Source organism: Octopus bimaculoides, chromosome 11 (assembly GCF_046866305.1).
Source record: "Octopus bimaculoides isolate indiv1 chromosome 11, ASM4686630v1, whole genome shotgun sequence".
In the NCBI taxonomy this organism is placed as follows: domain Eukaryota; kingdom Metazoa; phylum Mollusca; class Cephalopoda; order Octopoda; family Octopodidae; genus Octopus; species Octopus bimaculoides.
The window spans coordinates 50,516,688-50,536,687 of NC_142938.1; the positions used below are offsets into that span (position 1 = coordinate 50,516,688).

Sequence of the window (20,000 nt, forward strand, 5' to 3'; positions counted from 1 at the left end):
AGTTAATTAGCCACACTAAAATGGACTAATTTAGCAAAAAAAAGTTTCTCCTTCCTGTTCAGACTGTCGTTTAGTTATGTTCTTTTTATGAGTTAACTAATGGCTGTTGGTTGACTGCTATAGTCGTAAACTTTTAACTAACAGCTCGCTACAGGGATTTCTTATATGTAGAGAAAGACAGACAGAGAGATGTTTCGTCTTTAGTGCTACCAAAGACGAAACATCACCATATATATATATGACTGAAATACTTAATAAAATGGACCTAATTGTTTGGGATACTGTGTATGTAACGTAAGACACCCCTAAAATTACGGTTTTTTTTTTAATCCTTGTTCATACATTTTCTCCTATCGCTTACTCAAAGAGTGAAGGAACGACAGTGCCGATAAAATTCCCACACACTAAGACTCTAGTAGGAAGGGAGAAAGTTCACAACCCGGGGATCTGGTGCTTGCAAAAGAGTGAAATCTATTAAAGACACCCGAAGACTAGGTGATGGTGCTAAACCAGACGACGTAGTAAGTTTGCCACCCACACTCAGATCATAGAGAGTTAGTATAAATATCGCGACGTATTTTGTCCTACACTCCAATGCAGTGTTTCTCAACATTTTTTTTTTTTTTTTGTCCGATACACCGCTTCGTACACTCCAACCCGAACCTTGAGCAAAGTATATGACATCTACTATGTTATTCAATAGAAGTTTTAATCAAAACTTTACTGTAAGTTTTGTTTACTTGTTTAATCCACCTTCTACAAAAGTATTGCCACACCTCATCAGTCCAGCATGCACTCCGCTTTGAGAAATATTCCTCTAATGCATCTGGCAATTCATCGTAAACGTTGTTTATACAACTGGTACTAGTTTCAGTTTACTTAAAATGTCACCTCAGCCTGTCGCAAGCTTGATTACAAGTGCATTTAATTTGTTCTCTTTTCATTACTTATTATATGGAATTGGTAGATTGGACGAAATGCCTTATAGTTGTTCGTGCACTTTACGTCCAAGTTGAAATTTCTCTTGGACCAATTTAGACTTTTATCTCTCTGGAATTGATAAAATAAATGCCCGTTAAGTGCTAGATTTATTTAACCCGCCCAACAAAATTTCAACAAAATATCTATATAAGAAACATATTAGCTGGCAGAACCGTTAGTATGCCTGGCAAAGTGCTTCGTGGCATTTCGTCTTACATTCTGAGGTCAAATTCTGCTGAGTTTGGCTTTACCTTTCATCCTTTTTATAAGTACCAGTTGAGTACTGGAGTTGATGTAATTAACTAGTCCCTTTCTACGAAATTGATGGCCTTGTGGCAAAATTTGAAACCATTATTATTATTATTAAGGCGGTGTGCTGGCAAAATTGTTAACATGCCAGACAAAATGTTTAGTAGCATTTCATTTGTATTTATATTCTGAGTTCAAATTCTGCCAAGGCTGGCTTTGCCTTTCATTCATTCAGCGTCAATAAAATAAGTACTAGTTGAGCACTGGGATTAATGTAATTGATTACACCCTCTCCCTAAATTTCAGGCCTTGTGCTTATAGTAGAAAGTATTATTATTATTAAGGTGGCAAGCTGGCAGAATCATTAGCATGCTGGACAAAATGCTTAGTGGCATTTTGTCCATCTTTATTATCTGAGTTCAAATTCCACCAAGGTCAATTTTGCCTTTCATCCTTTTGAAGAAAATAAGTACCATTTGAACGCAAGGGGTTGATATAATCAACTTACTTCCCCTCCACTGAATTTGCTGTGCCAAGATTTCATTTTATGAGGTCAACTTTGCTTTTCATCCTTTTGGGGGTCGATCGCAAGGGGTTGATATAATCAACTTACTTTCCCTCCACTAAATTTGCTGTGCCAAGATTTCATTTTATGAGGTCAACTTTGCTTTTCATCCTTTTGGGGGTCGATCGCAAGGGGTTGATATAATCAACTTACTTCCCCTCCACTGAATTTGCTGTGCCAAGATTTCATTTTATGAGGTCAACTTTGCTTTTCATCCTTTTGGGGTTCGATGAAATAAGTACCAGTTATGCACATGGGTTGATGTAATCGGTTAGTCCCCTCTCCCAAAATTTCAGGCCTTGTACCTATAGTAGAAAGGATTATTATTATTAGTTTATTTAATCCTAACTTTATTCTAACTTATTCCTTATTCTGCAAAACTGCTATTCCAGCATTTCACCAAACACATTCACTCCAATTTTGAAGTGGTTAATTATATACAGGAAAATTTAATTACCTTTTATAGCAAATCCATGAAGTGTGTGTGGGTGCCCTTCTTGACTATTACATGGCAAGTTGCTTCATCATCATCAGTTGGCATGGAGCTATATTAGAAGACACTTACTTAAGGTGCCATGCTGCAAGACTGAACCCAAAACCATATGGTTGGGAAGCTAACTCACTAACCACACAACCACACCTCATCATAATTTAACATCCATTTCCCATGCTTTCATAAGTTAGATAGTTTGACCAGAGACGGTAAGCTGGTGAGCTGCACCAGGCTCCAGTCTGTTTTTCCCTGGTTTTCTAATGCCAACTACTCCACAGAGTGTACCGGGTGTCTTTTACATGTCACTGACAACCTGTGCCTGGTTATTTTAAATGGCTAGCATCTCATTCACAATATATTCCTAATCTCAGTAATATACCTTCATAAACAACATACATTTTGTTGTACAGCACAAGGTTTTATTGCAGTTAATTAAGAGTGTGAAAGAAATATGTGCTATCATGTTTGTGTGTGTGTGTGTATATGTATATATATATATATATATATATAACTATTTGGACTTTGGTTATATGTCTATTAGTATTAAAGCACATTCTCTATTTGGGCTACCTGATGTCATCCACAGTTATGATACAATTTTCAATGGATCTATGTCAGGAAATCTGAAGTGTTTGTTGAGTTTATAATTGTAAGAACGGAAGATGGATTTAGTATTAATCTTTATTCAGCATGACGATCGTTTTGACCCATCCAGCAGTTGTCCCCTAGGGGTAAGATATTGTGCATTTAGTTGTCTTGCATCAATCAGTGCAGGCTATGTTACTTCAGGTGCTTGGTGTAAAAATATCTTGTGAGGGTATCCTTTTTTTTCACACCAAGCACTTGAAGTGACACACCCTACACAGATTGATGCAACACAACTAGATGCACAATATACTACCCCTAAGGGGCAGCTGCAGGATGGGTTGAAACAATTGTTGTTCTGAATTAAGATTCATACTAAATTTGCTTTACTTTTCCATCATCAATTATATATATATATATACACACACACACACAGTGATGACTAACTTTTTGAGTTCTTACCAATCCTCTGTGAGAAAGATATAAATATATATATATGTATATATTCACTTGTTACCTTTACTCCTCTAGTGATATTTTAACAACTTTATCATGGGGTGAGGGAATAGAATTAAAGAAAACACAATTCAAGGTAGAATAGCTGTTAAAATCGCTCACAAGGAACCAATCTTAATTTGAAGAGAACACTTTCTAAAAAGCAAGTCGGATAGTTATTAGAGTTAGAAGTGGTTCTATAATCTTAAGGAATTATTTGTTTATCTTGTTGATATGCATGTGTGGCTGTATGATTTAGAACCTTGCTTCCCAACTATGTGCTCTTTGGTTCAATCCCACTATGTGGTACCTTCAGTGTCTTCTACTAGAGTTCCAGGTCAACTAATACCTTTTGAATGGTTGCATTAGACAGAAACTGACACTTGTCCCAAGGTGCCATTCAGTAGGGCTGAACCCAGAACCATGCAGTTGGGATACAAGCTTTTTACTGCACAGCCATGCCTGCACCTATATAATTCTTTCAAAACACCTCTCCATAGCAACCAATCATAAAAACCTAATTTCCATGCCACTCAAACCCACATACCCAAAGATGATTTTTGCTCAAAAGAGATTGTATAAGGGCTCCAATGCATCACAGCCTGATGATAGCTTAGCTGATCTAAACTTCAAAGTTACTGTCAACAACATTTTTGTTTAAGAATGATAAACTAGTACTCTTCAAAAGTATAGAGTAACTCATAAGATTAATGTAAGATTGTTTTTTATTATAACTGATCATAAAAACAAACATCTTATGTATAAATGGCAATTTCTGTCTTTCTGTTTGTTACCATCTTGCTACTTAAACCAGCAAGCCAATCTTCACAAAACTTAGCATACATGCTAAACTAACACCCATTTCAATAATAGGCTAATTGGATTTCAGTTTTGCCCTGGTTTCTACAGATTGAATGCCCTTCCTCTTGCCAACTACTCCACAGAGTGTACTGGGTGTCTTTTACATGTCACTGACATCTGTGCCTGGTTATTTTAAATGGCTAGCATCTCATTCATAATATATTCCTAATCTCAGTAATATACTATCATAAACAACATTCATTTCATTGTACAGCACAAGGTTTTATTGCAGTTAATTAAGAGTGTGAAAGAAATATGTGCTATCATGTTTGTGTGTGTGTGTATATATATATATGTAACTATTTGGACTAGTGGGGTTGGGCAAATTATACGATGAAAAAGGTGCAAAGAGTATTAGTGTGAGGGAAATGTGGCAGAGTGAGTGTGACTGACATCAGGGAAATGGAGAACAGCGACAAATATGGAGCTGCAGTGGGATGAAGCGTTAATACAGCTGTCATATACACGTGCTTTCATAAATACACACACACACACATATGCACATAAGTAATTTTTAAAACATCGAAGAGAGAGTGTGTAGGTAGCTTTTCTGCTGACCATCGCAAAGAAATACTCACACACAGACACACACATACATACATATACTTAAACTGTATACGTTTGTAAATGTATGTATGTGTGTATGTCACATTTGTAAATGTGTGTATGTCTGTCTCTACTTTTGTAGGGTCTTCCCTGTTGCTGTCACATTGTGAGATTTTAAAATTCCATCAAACTTTTCAAATTTGGTATATTCAAATAATTTTCCATGTTAAATCCGATTTTGCTATTCATTTATTGCAGAAAAATGTTACTGACGTTTAAAGTTTAATTAATTTTATCCAATCAGGAAACAGGATTTGGAAGTTGGCAAAACCATTACAAGCTGGAATTTTTATTAAACAAATAAAAGCAAAGCATTACGGTGACCAAAGTTGTAAGAACATCTGAAGTTTGTGACACGGTCGAACAGACATGTAAATAATTTAAAAAGGAAAAACATCCTCAAGGAAGTTTTTTGGGGAAAAATTGCACAAATCTGTCCTGATCAAGAGGCTTCTCTGTCAGGAAAGACATGGTCTGACATGGCATAAACAAAAATTTATATAAGACATTCTATTATAAAAATTGCCCAGCAACGATGGGCTATTCAGCTAGTTGATATATATGATGCACGTGTGGCTGTGTGGTAAGAAGCTTGTTTCCCAACCACATGGTTCCAGGTTCAATCCCACTATGTGGCACCTTAGGCAAATGTCTTCTACTGCAGCCCCGGGCCAATCAAAGCCTTGTAAGTGGATTTGGGAGACGGAAACTGGAAGAAGGCCATCATATATATATATGATGTTTGTGTTTGATTGCTCGACAATAGACATTGGTGTGTTTATGTCCCTGTAACTTTGTATTTCAGCAAAAGAGAATAATAGATAAGTACCAGGCTTAACAAAAATAAGTACTGGGGTCCATTCATTCAACTATAAAAAGAAAGAAATATTGTTCAAGGTGATGCCCCAGCATGGCCGCAGTCTAATGACTGAAACAAGTAAAAGATAAAAGTTACACTCACACACACACATCAAACAGTAGACAGCTGTGTTTCTTAACATGAATCATATGACTTAAGCAGATAGCAAGCTAGACTGAGTCCTAAAAATAACACCATTTACACAATCATATTGATTACTACAAATGTCACCATTCACTTAATCATATTGTCTCTTGCAGATGTCACCATTAACTCAATATTGGAGTATTGTATCATTTCAGACATTCATAAAACTTACTCAGTGTATCTTTATCATAGTGGTACCTTGTATATTACTTCACAATAGAGTTACCTTGAATATTCTATCTATGCGCCCTTTTCAAGCCTAGCCAGGCTCTTGGGCCCGGTTTCCCGGTTTCTATGGTGTATGTGTTCCCCCCAGCTGGACGGGACGCCAGTCCATCGCAGCGTTACTCAAGAAACAGTGAGAGAAAGTTGGGACGAAAGAGTACAACAGGGGTCGCCAACACCCCCTGCCGGAGCCTCGTGGAGCTTTAGGTGTTTTCACTCAATAAACACACACAACGCTCAGTCTGGGAATCGAAACCGCGATCCTCCAACTGCGAGTCCACTGCCCTAACCACTGGGCCATTGCGCCTCCATATATTGAATATTACTTCTGTAATATTAGCTGGTTAAAGTAACCTAAAATAGATGAAAACTTGGACTTATTAGTTCCCTGGTCTTACTGCCTGACACATACTACATCATTTTTACACTGACTGTCATTTCATGAGTTTTTTTTTTTTTTATTCCTTTAACGTCTGTCTTCCATGCTGGCATAGGTTGGACAGTTTGATAGGAGCTAGCAAGCCAGACAGCTGCACCAAGACCCATTTCCTGCTTTAGCACAGTTTTTACAGTTTGATGCCTTTACTAATGCCAACCACTTTACAGAGTATATTGGGTGTTTTTGTGTGGCACCAGCATTGGTGCTTTTTACCTGATACCAACACCAGTGGGGTTGCCATGTAACTTGTGAGACAAAGGCCTCTCAGCTGGAAGAGGAAGTGGGACCGAGGGAAACGTCTTTGTGCCAGGTGAGAGGTTAGACTATAATAGAGGAATAGAGATAGGTCGATTATAGAGGAGATACTTGGCTACCTCAGGAGGAAAAGGAAAGAGAGATAGTCAGACAGAGAGAGAGAGAAATTAATTTGCCAGAGGATGTTGGAATGTGTGGGTTATTATTTATATTAACTTGATCGTTGTGTTGTATGCTGTTGCTGAGAAAGTTCTCGCACATGGCTACGAAAAAGTTGTTATTGTAGGACTAAGACACCTAAGTGAGTGGTACATTGCAGTCCCTAATAGGATTTCGGTCCTCTGTTGGAACTACTTTCATTTCCTCTTGTGATCTTTGTAGAAAAAGGTTTGAATATTCAACAGTAGTTAGCATTACCGAATTTACTGTTAGTCTGATGTTTGATATTTAAAAGTCCTATTAAGGCAGCGAGCTGGCAGAATCGTTAGCACACTGGGCAAAATTCTTCGCGGCATTTCTTTTGTCTTTATGTTCTGAGTTCAAATTCCTCCGAGGTTGACTTTGCCTTTTATCCTTTCGGCGTCGATGAAATAAGTACCAGTTGAGCACTTACCTCCTCCCCTGAACTTGCTGGCTTTATGCCAAGTTTTGAAATCAGCATTAAAATGTCCTGCTAATTTATCCTTTCAGGATGATCTCAACGATGTACCTTTGGAAGGGGACATGACTGTACCTTTAACAGCCGGTGACGGGAACGATGATGAGTTATCTACCTTAGATGAGCCAGTAAAAGACACTGTGGTGAGTTTGCTTTTGTTACTCGTATGTGTGATGTGTTTTTTTGTTTCCAGTTGAGCGTTGGAAATTATTTATTACCGAATATTTGTTGAACACACCATCAGATGTGAAGTGAATGATATTTATAACACCTCTAATTTTATATTTATCCATATAATATTCAGCATCATATATTGATACGTTTGTTAGTTTTCTATGTCTATATATTTGTCAACATTATATATCTATATAGTCATCAACGTTTATAGACGTTTATATTTCCAATATTACATTTGTGTATGTCAGTATTATATATATATATATATATATATATATATATATATATCTGCCAAATCAGATTGGAGCCTGGTGTAGCCATCTGGTTTCACCAGTCCTCAGTCAAATCGTCCAACCCATGCTAGCATGGAAAGCAGACGTTAAACGATGATGATGATATATATATATATATATATATATATATATATATATATATATATATATATATATATATATATATATATATATGGTAGCTTTATATCGATGTCAACATTATATATGAATCTCTAGATTATCTGTCTGTATTTGTCAATAATCTCCTTCCATATTTCAGCTTCGTGACCTGAGAGCTGTAGGAGTTAAATTCTTCCATGTTCTCTATCCAAAACAGAGTACTGTCTTGCTACGAGAATGTAAGTATTTCCATCCATCATTAGTCATCATTATAACCGTCATTCACTTCATCCTCAAATTCTAATTCATCTTACCATTAATCACTGAAAATTCCATTGCTATGAGTCATTAGTCGAATCTTACAGTTTGTCTATCACTCTTGATTCTTTCCATGAATCATTAGTCATAAATATTATTGTAATTGTTTTTATTATCATCGTTTTAATGTTCGCTTTTCAATGCATGCATGGGTCAGACATGATTCATTGCAGCAGATTTTCTATGGCCAGATGCCCTTCCTGTTGCCAACCCTCACAATTTTCACAGTAGGGTAATATTTCCACTTGGCCAGTCACGTTTTCACAAAAGACTGAAAACAAATGACCCTGTTTGTACGAGGGGGTCACTCACTAACGACCATTGCATGATGTCTGCACAGAGCGACACACATGTATGTATGTATGACAGGCTTCTTTCAGTTTCTACTTGCTAGATCCACTCACAAGGTGCAAAGTAGTGGGACTGAACCTGAAACCCTGTGGTTGGGAAATGAACTAGCTACTCAACTATACAACCATGCTTGCACCTAAATTAAACTTTTTCAAATCAATCTTACAATTAAACTCTGTAATTTCTGTTTCCTTGAGTCATTAATCATTATGAAAATTATCAGTCTCTTTATCCCTAAATTCTAATTAATCTTAAAATTAATGACTGTAAACTTTATTTCCATGAGTCATTTGTCATAATGGTTATTTTCTTTTTCTGGAACTTCCAATTGATCTATTGATTAATTAATCACTATAATTTTTGTTTCTAATTGCAGGGGATTTGTGGGGTCCTCTCATTTTATGTGTGTTCTTGGCTTTGTAAGTATGCTTGAACTCCTATTTATGATAAAACCTAAACTTTTCCAATGATGTATATATATATATATGTTTGTATATGTGTGTCTGTACTTTTTTTATGTATTTGTGTAGTGTATGTATGCTAGTACATCTGTATGCATTGTGTTTTTCTTGTACATTCGTGTGTCTGTATGCATATATGTGTATATATATATATCATCATCATCGTTTAACGTCCGCTTTCCATGCTAGCATGGGTTGGACGGTTTGACTGAGGACTGGTGAAACCGGATGGCAACACCAGGCTCCAATCTAATTTGGCAGAGTTTCTACAGCTGGATGCCCTTCCTAACGCCAACCACTCAGAGAGTGTAGTGGGTGCTTTTACGTGTCACCCACACGAAAACGGCCACGCTCGAAATGGTGTCTTTTATGTGCCACCCGCACAAGCCAGTCCAGGGGCACTGGCAACATATATATATATATATTTGCAGGTGTGAGTGTGTCTATACGTCTACATGTGTGTATATATATATGTTTGTAAATGTCTGTATATCTGTAGGTGAGTGTATTTGTATACATACACTATTGTAGAACAAAATAATGAAATGGTTGTTTTATTATTTAATATGGCATTGGTCCACCTTTGGCATCAGTCACAATTTTAATAGAGTGAGGTTCTAAACAGTTGTTTGAGGGATTTTGTGCTATTCTTCCAGGAAAACCTGCTTTAGCTCTTTCAGCAACAATGTCAGAGGGAAGTGTTTCTTCTCACTGTTCCAAAATGTACTGTTACTTCACTTTCCTGCACTTTTTATCAATTTTGAATAAGATTATCTGTGTGAATCAGCTCGTTATTATCCTAGACTATTGTACTGCCATCATCAATTATAAGATGGTCCTGTTCTGTCAAAATACTCTGACAATGCTTAATTTTAACTCTATTTCATAGAACAATAAAAGGACCAGGAAAATTCCATTATATGGCTGCCCAAATCACAGAGCCACTTCTATTCTTCACAGTTAGGACTAGTCTTCCATGCGGTCTAGGAGGAGGAGCATTATCTTGCTTGGAAACAAGATAATGGTGACAGAAAAGGCATCTGTCCATAGAAAATCTTCCTCAGCAAATTCTGTTCAACCAGTGTAAGCATAGGAAAGTGGATGTTATGATGCTAATGAAAAGCAGTGATATGATATACAATATAAAAATAAGGTCAACTTCATAATTGAATTACTTGTAACATGAAAATTGATACACCATAGTATTAGAATACATGCAACACTAATGTTAAAATATGTGTAGCATCAAGTTTGGAATAAGTGTAACGGCAGAATTGAAATAATGGTAACAATATAATCATCATCATCATCATCCAGTTTTTTAAATCCATGTTTTGTCCATGTTAACAGGGATGACCAGATCTACCTCAATGTCATAGCAACCACAGTAGGCAGATGCAGCCCACACCAACCTTCAGGCTGGTTGGTGCCCATTCTCCTTTGCTATTATGAGGCTTTTTTGGAGCTGGATTTTCTACGGGGAGCATGCCCTTGCTTACCCCCAACCTCATTTTCTAGACATGTGTGGTCCCAAGACCAAGGCTTCTACCACAATTTTTAAGAAATGTGGTAGAAAACTAACTCAAGAAGGCTGGGACGCTACTCCTTGAAACCCCTTTCAGAGCCCCCTACCCAATTTAAATCATTATCATTATTTAAATGTCCACTCTTCCATACATGCATGGGCTTGATGGAGTTTATTGAGACAGTTTTTCTCTGACTGGATTCCCCTCCCTATAACCAATCCTCACCTATTTCCTAGCAAGGTAATGCATCCCCATGGCTAGACATGTTTTAGTAGAATGTTGGGAATGAATAACACAAACTGTATGATAATGCCACTCATTCATAACTATCACACAGTGTCAAGACAAGGACACAAACACACACACACACACACACACCAACACCATGTTGGCCTTCCTATCAGTTTCCGTCTACAAAATCCACTCACAAGACTTTGGTCAACCTGTCGCTATAGTAGAAGAGACTTGACCAAGGTGCCACACAGTGGGACAGGACTTGAATGTATGTGGTTGGGGAGCACAGCCATAAATGTGCGCCCACTATTGAAACATGTAACACCAAGATTGAAATAAATGTGACAGCACGATGCAATAATTAACAGAAAATTTTAATTGATTATTAAACGAATAAATAAACAATCATTAGCATAAAAGAAGACTTTGTTCATATGTATATTTCATTTCAGGATGCTTCAGAGTTCACCACAACACCTTGACCAGCAGTTATCTGGTGGACCAGAATTTTCTGAGGTGTTTGTCATATTTTGGGTTGGATCTGTAGTTGTAACTCTAAATTCTAAATTACTTGGTGGAAATATGTAAGTATTATATTGTATATATTGCATTTATATGAGTCTGTGGTGTGTATGTAGATTTTAGTGAAAATGTATACATATATGTAAACCTACTTAGTAGAAACACAAGCATGGTAAATTTAACTACACTGAACCACAAAAGAAACAAGAGATGTGTATGACTGAAATATGTTTTAATTTCATTATGTCAGAGATAAATTTTGATAAATCTGATAAAGTCAATTTCTTAGATGCACTTTGACCACAGTCTATGAGTCGTCATGTGTTCTGGTAGTGGGCTGATCCAGCACATTGAGATTGTAGGGCATGACATGTTCAATATGATGTATACCCTCCCTGCGTGTTCAAAACGGCCATACATCGTCGATACATGCAGTAGATGAGGCAGCTCACAAAAGCCATTGGCACCTGTATCCATACCCTGAGGAAAATTGCCTCCAGTTCCACACGAGTTGCTGGCCTTGGGACCACCTGGCTCAGTTGTCTCTGGATTTCATCCCACAGGTGTTCAATAGGGTTCAAATTCAGGCTGAGAGCCAGTCACAGCATGGTTCTGATGCTGGGAGTCCATGGTGACCCTGGCTGTGTGGGAGGGAGCATTGTACTGCTGGAACACATGGCTATGGTGACATGTGAAGAAAAGGCACGATGTGAGCTCTTAGGATTTGGCTAATGTAGTGCTGTGCTGTGATGCCATTCTTTCTGCCTGTGCCAACATTTTGGAACACATGGTGACCAATTCTCTGATTCAGGCCTATAGCACCTCAAACATGATGCTTTGGCCACCCCATACATCTCTGCAGTGTTCACCCCTCCTATGCCACACCTTCACTCTGCCATCCAAAGTGGAAATGCAGTACTGGCTCTCGTCAGAGAAGACTATCGGCCTCCATTGTTGATACCACCAATGTCGGTGCTGTGTAACCCATTGAAGTCATGCCTGACGGTGGCAAGTGGTGAGGACAGGCCCTCAAGCAAGACAATGGTAACACAGGTTGTTGGCAGCTAGTCAACGTCATACCATCTCATCACTGATGGGTCGCTGTCCAGTGCCAATGGGTTCGTGAGCTGCCATGCTGACCAGTCTGAAGCGATCACAGAGGTTTTGCAAGTGGATGAAGTGGTCCTATGGCAGTATAACCTGTTATCCTATTCAATTATGTTAATGGAGTTATTGGAAAGATAGCTTATTGATATGACATCATCTTCTTGATTTCTTTCAGTTCATTCTTCCAAAGTGTGTGTGTTCTTGGCTACTGTGTCACACCACTTGCCATTGCACTTACAATTTGCCGCTTGATTCTCCTTGCTCATCAGACGACAGCTCTCTTCATCGTTCGCTTTTGTATTATTTTCCTTTCCTTCGGATGGTCTACATTTGGTAAGTTCTTTCATCTTTTAATTATTTGTATTTGTTTTTAAACAGGAAATATCTGAAATTAGGGCATTGCATCACTGACTGAATATATGGTCAACAATGGAAATCTATTATAGCTTCTGTGTTGTGCCCTGCTGGCCACAGTCCTTCTGGCTGACAACAGGTGTCACTTCTGCTTTATGCTTTACTAACTATATGCACAACATTCAGCTGTAGAAAACCACTACCCCTTCAGAGAAGAAAATACAATTTTTTTAACTACATGTAGTATGCAACACTCGGTAAATCTTTCCTTTAAATTCATCAGTCAACTGATGGCATTCACCATCTGATGGTGAATGCCTTTTAATCATACATTTTAAATTTATATGTTATATTCTTCCTTTGAGATTTCTTGTTCATTTTCTGTCATATATCATCATCATTTAACATCCATTTTCCATGCTGGCATGGGTTGGATGGCTTGAGGAGCTGGCAAGCCAGAGGACTTCACCAAGTCCACTCCGTTTTGAAATGACTTTTATGGCTGGATGCCTTTCCTAATGCCAACCACTCTATAGATTGGACTCGGTGCGTTGCACATGGCTACAGCACTGGCAAGGTCTGTTTTGGTATGATTTTTATGACTGGATGCTCTTCCTAATGAAAGGGTTAATCTTTCAGCACACATACAAGGAGGTGCTGAAAAGTTCCTGACTTTAAGGATATCGCCCAACCTTCAGAATTCTTTTTACAGGGCTTAGAAAAACTAAAGGAGCGCTGTAATAAATGTGTGAATTCGAGAGGGGAATATGTTGAATAAAATCATTAACTTCCTAATGCCAACCACTTTACAATGTGGACTGGGTGCCTTTTATGTGGCACCAGCACTGGCGAAGTCTACTTTGGCATGTTTTTTTTTTACAGCTAGATATTTATATTTCTCTTTGTCTTTTCAGCTGCCACTGCCTTCCTGGGAGATATCCAATCACACAGGAGGAAAGTACTTGCCATGTACCCCATATTTCTGTTTTACTTTATCATCAGCTGGTTGGCTATTTCACACACAAGCTAATGGATACTACAACTACTACTTCTGAGAGAATCACACACAAACAGAGACTATTTTACTGACAATGCTTCATCATCCTTTGACATCAGGAATATTAATATTATGTGTCGCATCTGTGTTTCTTCTCACCGGTGTCATACTGGTCTGGAAAAGAACAAGAGCCTATGCCTAAATATTGATCCAAAATGTTCAATATTTCTGTCAGTTGCATGTAAGAGCCTGGGAGATTTTGGTATCATGTTTTTGTTTTTTTTACTCAAAGCATACAACTGACTTCTTATATATAGTTTATTATGTGTAAACATAACAAACATTGTTCTGGGGCCTGACTTTTGTAACATAGGAATGCCTGAACTTCTATGGTCATGTATTACTGCTCAAAACCATTCCATCTTATATACATATAAAACATAAATATGAAATATAACATACATACATGTGTTGGTATAATATATGTAACACATACACACACATGTATAATGCACTATATATATATAAAATATTTATATATGTAATAATATATAATTTACTATTTATCTTCTTTAACTATATATATATCTATAACATATATATATAAATATTGTATATATAACTGCAAATGTATATAAATGATTAATTGTTTATCTTTTAATATTTATTTCATATATTTTAATTGTATTGGATTATTAAAAAGAATATATACCCACACACACATATATATGTGTGCCTACACTATATATTCTGTATATTTGGTAATGGTAGAGGAAGGGGCATTACAAATTCAGCTCATTTTCATTTGATAGTTCCCATAGGAACAGTAATTTCAGCTGCTGTGAAGCTTGACAAGTCTAACATTTCAACCCTTTTTGCTGTTCATCTGAAAGTAAAGAACCTTGAGAAACTATTATCACTGTGGTTGCTTGCTAGAACAAAAATAAGGCCAACACACCATTTGTTGCACCTCTTCTCACAACAGTTAGAACTTCTCAAATTCTTCTGTAAACTAATGGTTATCCAGGTATAGGAAGCACCAGTTTCCTTGGATTCAATCTCTTCACGTCACTTTCATTTGGTTTATTTGATCAGCTAATTAGGATAGAACATACTCAAATTGATTAGTTTTATTTTACTATATTATCAACAAGGAAGAAAACTGGCAGAATTGTTAGAGGGTCAAACAAAATGTTTAGCTACATTTCTTCTGACTCTTTCTATTCCCAGTTCAAATTCCACTAAGATCAACTTTACCTTTCACCTTTTTTGGGGGGCCAATATAAATAAAGTATCAGTTGAATATTGAGGCCAATGCAATCAACTGTCCTCTTCCTGTGAATTTCAGGTCTTGTGCCTGTAATAAGAAGAATTACTATTATTAATGTTTATGAGACAGTAACTTGACAGAATGAATCATTAGTGCACTGAACAAAATGCTTAGCAGCATTTCTTTCTGCCTTACATTCTGAGTTCAAGTACTGTTGAGGTCAACTTTGCCTTCCATCTTTTCAGAGTCAATCAAATAAGTACCTAAAGTTGATGGCCATATGCCAAAATTTGTATCAATTATCATCATCAGTATTATTATTATTGAAAAAGGCATGAACCTCACAACTGCTCATTGGAAAAGACATAACTACAATTTCTTCTTAAATCATGATTACATCTGTCCTACTTTACTATAGTAAAAGAAATAATCATTTTAAAGATGGCAGATCTGTTACTTATAACTTTGAACCAAACCAAACTAGATCCTTTCCTGTGAAAATCTCTGTGCCTTGTTGTGAGTTCAGTACTCACTGGTACCAAACTTTCCTTTCCTTTCCTTTCCTTTAGGTCAATAAAAAAACATTGCTTCTTATGTTTTAGCTTCAATTTATTCAACAATCTTCTGAACCCCACTCCCATCCTTGTTACATTAATCTTACATTTGTGGTAGATACAGCACATTGTTGTTATTATTAAGAAGGCAGCAAGTTTGGCAGAACTGTTAGCACACCGGGCAAAATGCTTAGCGGCATTTTGTCTATCTTGACGTTCTGAGTTCAAATTCTGCCAAGGTCAACTTTGCCTTTCATCCTTTCAGGACAAGTAAATTTAAGAACTAGTGAAACACTGGGATCGATGTAATTTGCTAGCCCCCTCCCTCAAAACTTCAGGCCTTGTGCCTTTAATAGAAAGGATTATTAAGGCAGTGGCATTCTGGTATAATCATTAGCATGCCAGACAAAATGCTTAGTGGCATTTTGTCTACCTTTACATTCTGAGTTCAAATTCAACTGTCAACTTTGCCTTTCATCCTTTTGGGGTTGATGAAATAAGTACCAGTGGCATACTGGGGGTCGATATAATTGACTAGTTCCTCCTGCAAAATTTCTGGCCTTGTGCTTTTAGTAAAAAGGGTTCTTATTAAGATGGCAAGCTAGCAGAATCATACTGCATTGGACAAGAAATGCATAGTAGCTTTTCTTCTGACTCTTTACATTCTGAGTTCCAATTCTACTGGGGTCAATTTTGCCTTTCACCCTTTCAAGGTCATTAAAACAAAGTACGAAACAAGTACTGGGGTTGATGTAATCAAATTACATTCTCCCCTAAAATTACTGGCCTTGTGCCTATAGTAGAAAGCATTATTTTAAACCTGGTACTTATCCTATTGGCTGCCTTTTGCTAAACCGCTAAGTTATGGGGGTGTAAATAAACCAAAACCAGTTGTCAAGTGGTGATGAGGGCAAACACAAAGATTCGCGCACACACACACATCTATATTACACTAAAACTCAGTTTGTTTTCCTGCCATTTGATTAAGATGATAAAGATTACAAATAAAATAGTCATTTCCTCCTTTAAGGAAAGAAAAAAACTCTACTTGAATGTGTTGTCACTTCAAAGAGTTGTTGCAGCTACCGCCATCCGTCCTTTTTCCTTGCTTTCTTTTTTCTTCTCTTAATCATTTATACAACTTTCGACGTACCGTGGACTGAAAGATAGAAATTCTCCCTATATTTTTATGTGATAGTTTTTGAATCATGGGTACTTGATTTTTTTTTTTTTTTTTTTTTTTTTCTTAAAGAAGAAAATTACTTTTCTATTATCATCTTAATCAAAAGGCAGAAAGACAGAGACTATCTCTTTATTGACGAAGATCTGTTGCAATGGGAAGAGCTGAATCTCATAAGAATAGTAAAACAAACAACAACAAACAAGTTGCACCTTATAATGAAACACTTTTAAGGGCATTCAAATGCTGCTGCAACATTGGAATCGTTGCCTCTTTGAGGTAAATTCAGTACGTCATCAAGTACATGCTGAAAGAAAGTGACCAAACTGCCTTTCAAATAAACAACGATAATGAAGTTAGTCAATCTGTAATGGGTAGGTTTAATGGATCATCCGAAACAATGGTATCCATTTTAAGATTTTCAATTCATGAAAGAGCTCTTGCAATAGTGAGACTGAAAGTTCATCTACCAGATGAACAAAAGATATTGCTCAGAAATAATGGGGATATATATGGCTGTCAATGAACGATATATAAGAACTACATTGACAGAATTCTTTTCATTGTGCATCAATGATGACTTTGTAAAAACATTACTTTATGTTAAGGTACTCATGTATTTCACTTGGAACAGTAGTAACAAAGAATGGCAAAGAAGAAAGCGAGGAAAACAAGTTGAAGGCCATTTGAACGTCTTCAAAGAAGAAACATTTGGTCATGTTTATGTTGTCACACCAAAGGCAAGAGAGCTGTATTATTTAAGAATTTTATTGCATGAAGTTTGAAATAGTATTTTTTCCTTTGCTGCTGTGCACATCAACATTTTCAACTTGGAGTGGTTGTAACCCAACAGGGGCACATCATCATCATCATCGTTTAACGTCCGCTTTCCATGCTAGCATGGGTTGGACGATTTGACTGAGGACTGGTGAAACCAGATGGCTACACCAGGCTCCAATCTGATTTGGCAGAGTTTCTACAGCTGGATGCCCTTCCTAACGCCAACCACTCTGAGAGTGTAGTGGGTGCTTTTACGTGTCACGGTGGGCTTTCAGTTTCACTCTACCAAATACACTCTCACAAGGCTTTACTCAGGCTGGAGCTATTGTGGAAGACACTTATTGAAGGTGCCACGCAGCAAGACTGAACCCAAGTATACATATTTAGGAAGCAAGCTTCTTACCATACAGCTTCGCCTGCGCCTATAGATGTATATATGTGTAAGAACATACTCCCTCGTCTCTTTGCCCTCTGTCTCTAAGATTCATACTCAACTTGTGCAAAGTGTTTATTTATTCATTGCCAGCTACTAAGCCTAATATGTGCTCTCATCCTGCACCTCTGATGTTAACTTTCTTTGTATCTCTGTTTTACTCTTTCCTCCTTTCTTTGTACACTATAAAGCTTGACTAGAATAATCAACCAATGAATAGTTATTTCTATCCCTATTATACAGAGATAGTTCATTCTTCATCATGCTGATCAATAAGAATTTAAACCAGTAGTTCTCAACCATTTTTTACCTATGATCCCTTTTGGTTACTATTGTATTCTGGTGGAAGCCCGTAACCATTCGATGCTTAAATGCTAACTTTAAAGATATTTCTTTCAGAAATCTTATTTTGTTATTCACACATTAACCTGTGAAAACGTCAGAGAAAGAAACATAACTGTTTCTTACAATACATTTAAAGCTAAACGTTTCATGGACCCTTAAGATATTACAGTGGATCCCTAATTTACTATTTTGCTTGTGTAGAATCCCCAAAATCTTATATGGTTCCCGGTTGAGAACCGTTGATTTAAACAACCCTAATTTCATTAATTAAGAAGTTTTATCTACCATTTTACAATCCTCTGAGGACCTGGGCGCGACCCTCTAAGCGAAACTCTACCCTAAGTGGTAAAGTCCATGCAACCAGAAAATGAATAAAGTCGGAGTAGTCTGTAACTGAGCACCAGTATTGAGTTCATCAATAAAACTGCTTTCTCTCACCACCCCCACTCTCTCTCTCCGTTTCAGTTAACCTAAATTGCCTCCACTACACTTCTAGAGTTCATTTGATAAAATAAGTGTTTCCTTACTGAAATCCAACAATTCCGAAACGTTTCGTGATTTATATTCTTCTTGTTATATGGGGACATAAATCTTTCTAGTCCTTTATACACACATACGTGCATGCATGCATGTACGTATGTATGTATATACACTTGTGTATGTATATGTACGACATATGTATATTTGTAGGTGCACACTTGTATACATATATATGTGTGTGTGTATGTAAGTGGGTACATGCTTGTGTGTGTGTATATATATATGTATGTGTGTGTGTATATATATATATATATATATATATAAAAATCAAGGGTAGGTAGCTTTCCAGTTGAAAAGCAATAAATGTACAAACAAACAGAAAGTAGATACATATATACAATAAGTCTGTATATATACGTGAATGAAAATATGTGCGTGTGGGTGTGTGTATTTTGTGATAACGTTTGGTTATCATATATCATAGTACGTGCTTTTAAAGTGTGTTTGAAGTGTGGTCTTTAGTGAAGGGAAAATTGTTTTATAAGTGATTTTGTCACAGTATATGTGTGACGGGGTAACAATATGATAGCGTGTGTCAGTATGTATGCTTAGAATTTTACAGCAAGTATTACGTATTTGGGTGTGTCATTGTAAATCCATGTTTGAGAGAAAGAGAGAGTGTGTGTGAATCTTTCTCTGTGTACACCTCTGCGACTTACGACCACAAAAACTAAATAAATATAAATAAATAAATCGATTTTCGGACGTTGGGCATCAGCGCGTACGATAACTATGACAGCATCTGGCAACGCAGGCATCCACTTCCTGCCACTGTCTCTCATTCGGTCACATTCAAGCATCAGTTGCGTTTGAATGAAAATAACGTTGAAAAATATAAATCCTACATATGACCAGATCGACTTACGACCTGTCAGTCGAAACGGAACTCGGTCGTCGTAAGTCGAGAAGGTGTATATGCAACGAAACCTCCATAAACTGAAAATATCTTACCAGAATTACAAACAAACTCGATTTTTTTTCTATTTTAATGTCAGAAGAAACACAAGTATAGTAATAATAATAATTATTATATTTGTACAT

General features: G+C 36.9%; 1 protein-coding gene across 1 annotated transcript in view; it reads left to right on the forward strand.

Annotated features, from left to right (window-relative positions):
• The window catches only part of LOC106880751 (protein YIPF6), a 14,663-nt gene extending 155 nt beyond the window's left edge, over window positions 1–14,508 (forward strand). The window contains exons 2-7 of the mRNA XM_014930848.3: window positions 7,451–7,561; window positions 8,148–8,226; window positions 9,033–9,075; window positions 11,330–11,461; window positions 12,682–12,839; window positions 13,775–14,508. Coding sequence (XP_014786334.1) covers window positions 7,451–7,561; window positions 8,148–8,226; window positions 9,033–9,075; window positions 11,330–11,461; window positions 12,682–12,839; window positions 13,775–13,890 — 639 coding nt within the window. The 3' untranslated portion in view covers window positions 13,891–14,508. The remainder of the gene's footprint in view (window positions 1–7,450; window positions 7,562–8,147; window positions 8,227–9,032; window positions 9,076–11,329; window positions 11,462–12,681; window positions 12,840–13,774) is intronic.
• Window positions 14,509–20,000: the final 5,492 nt, after the last annotated feature.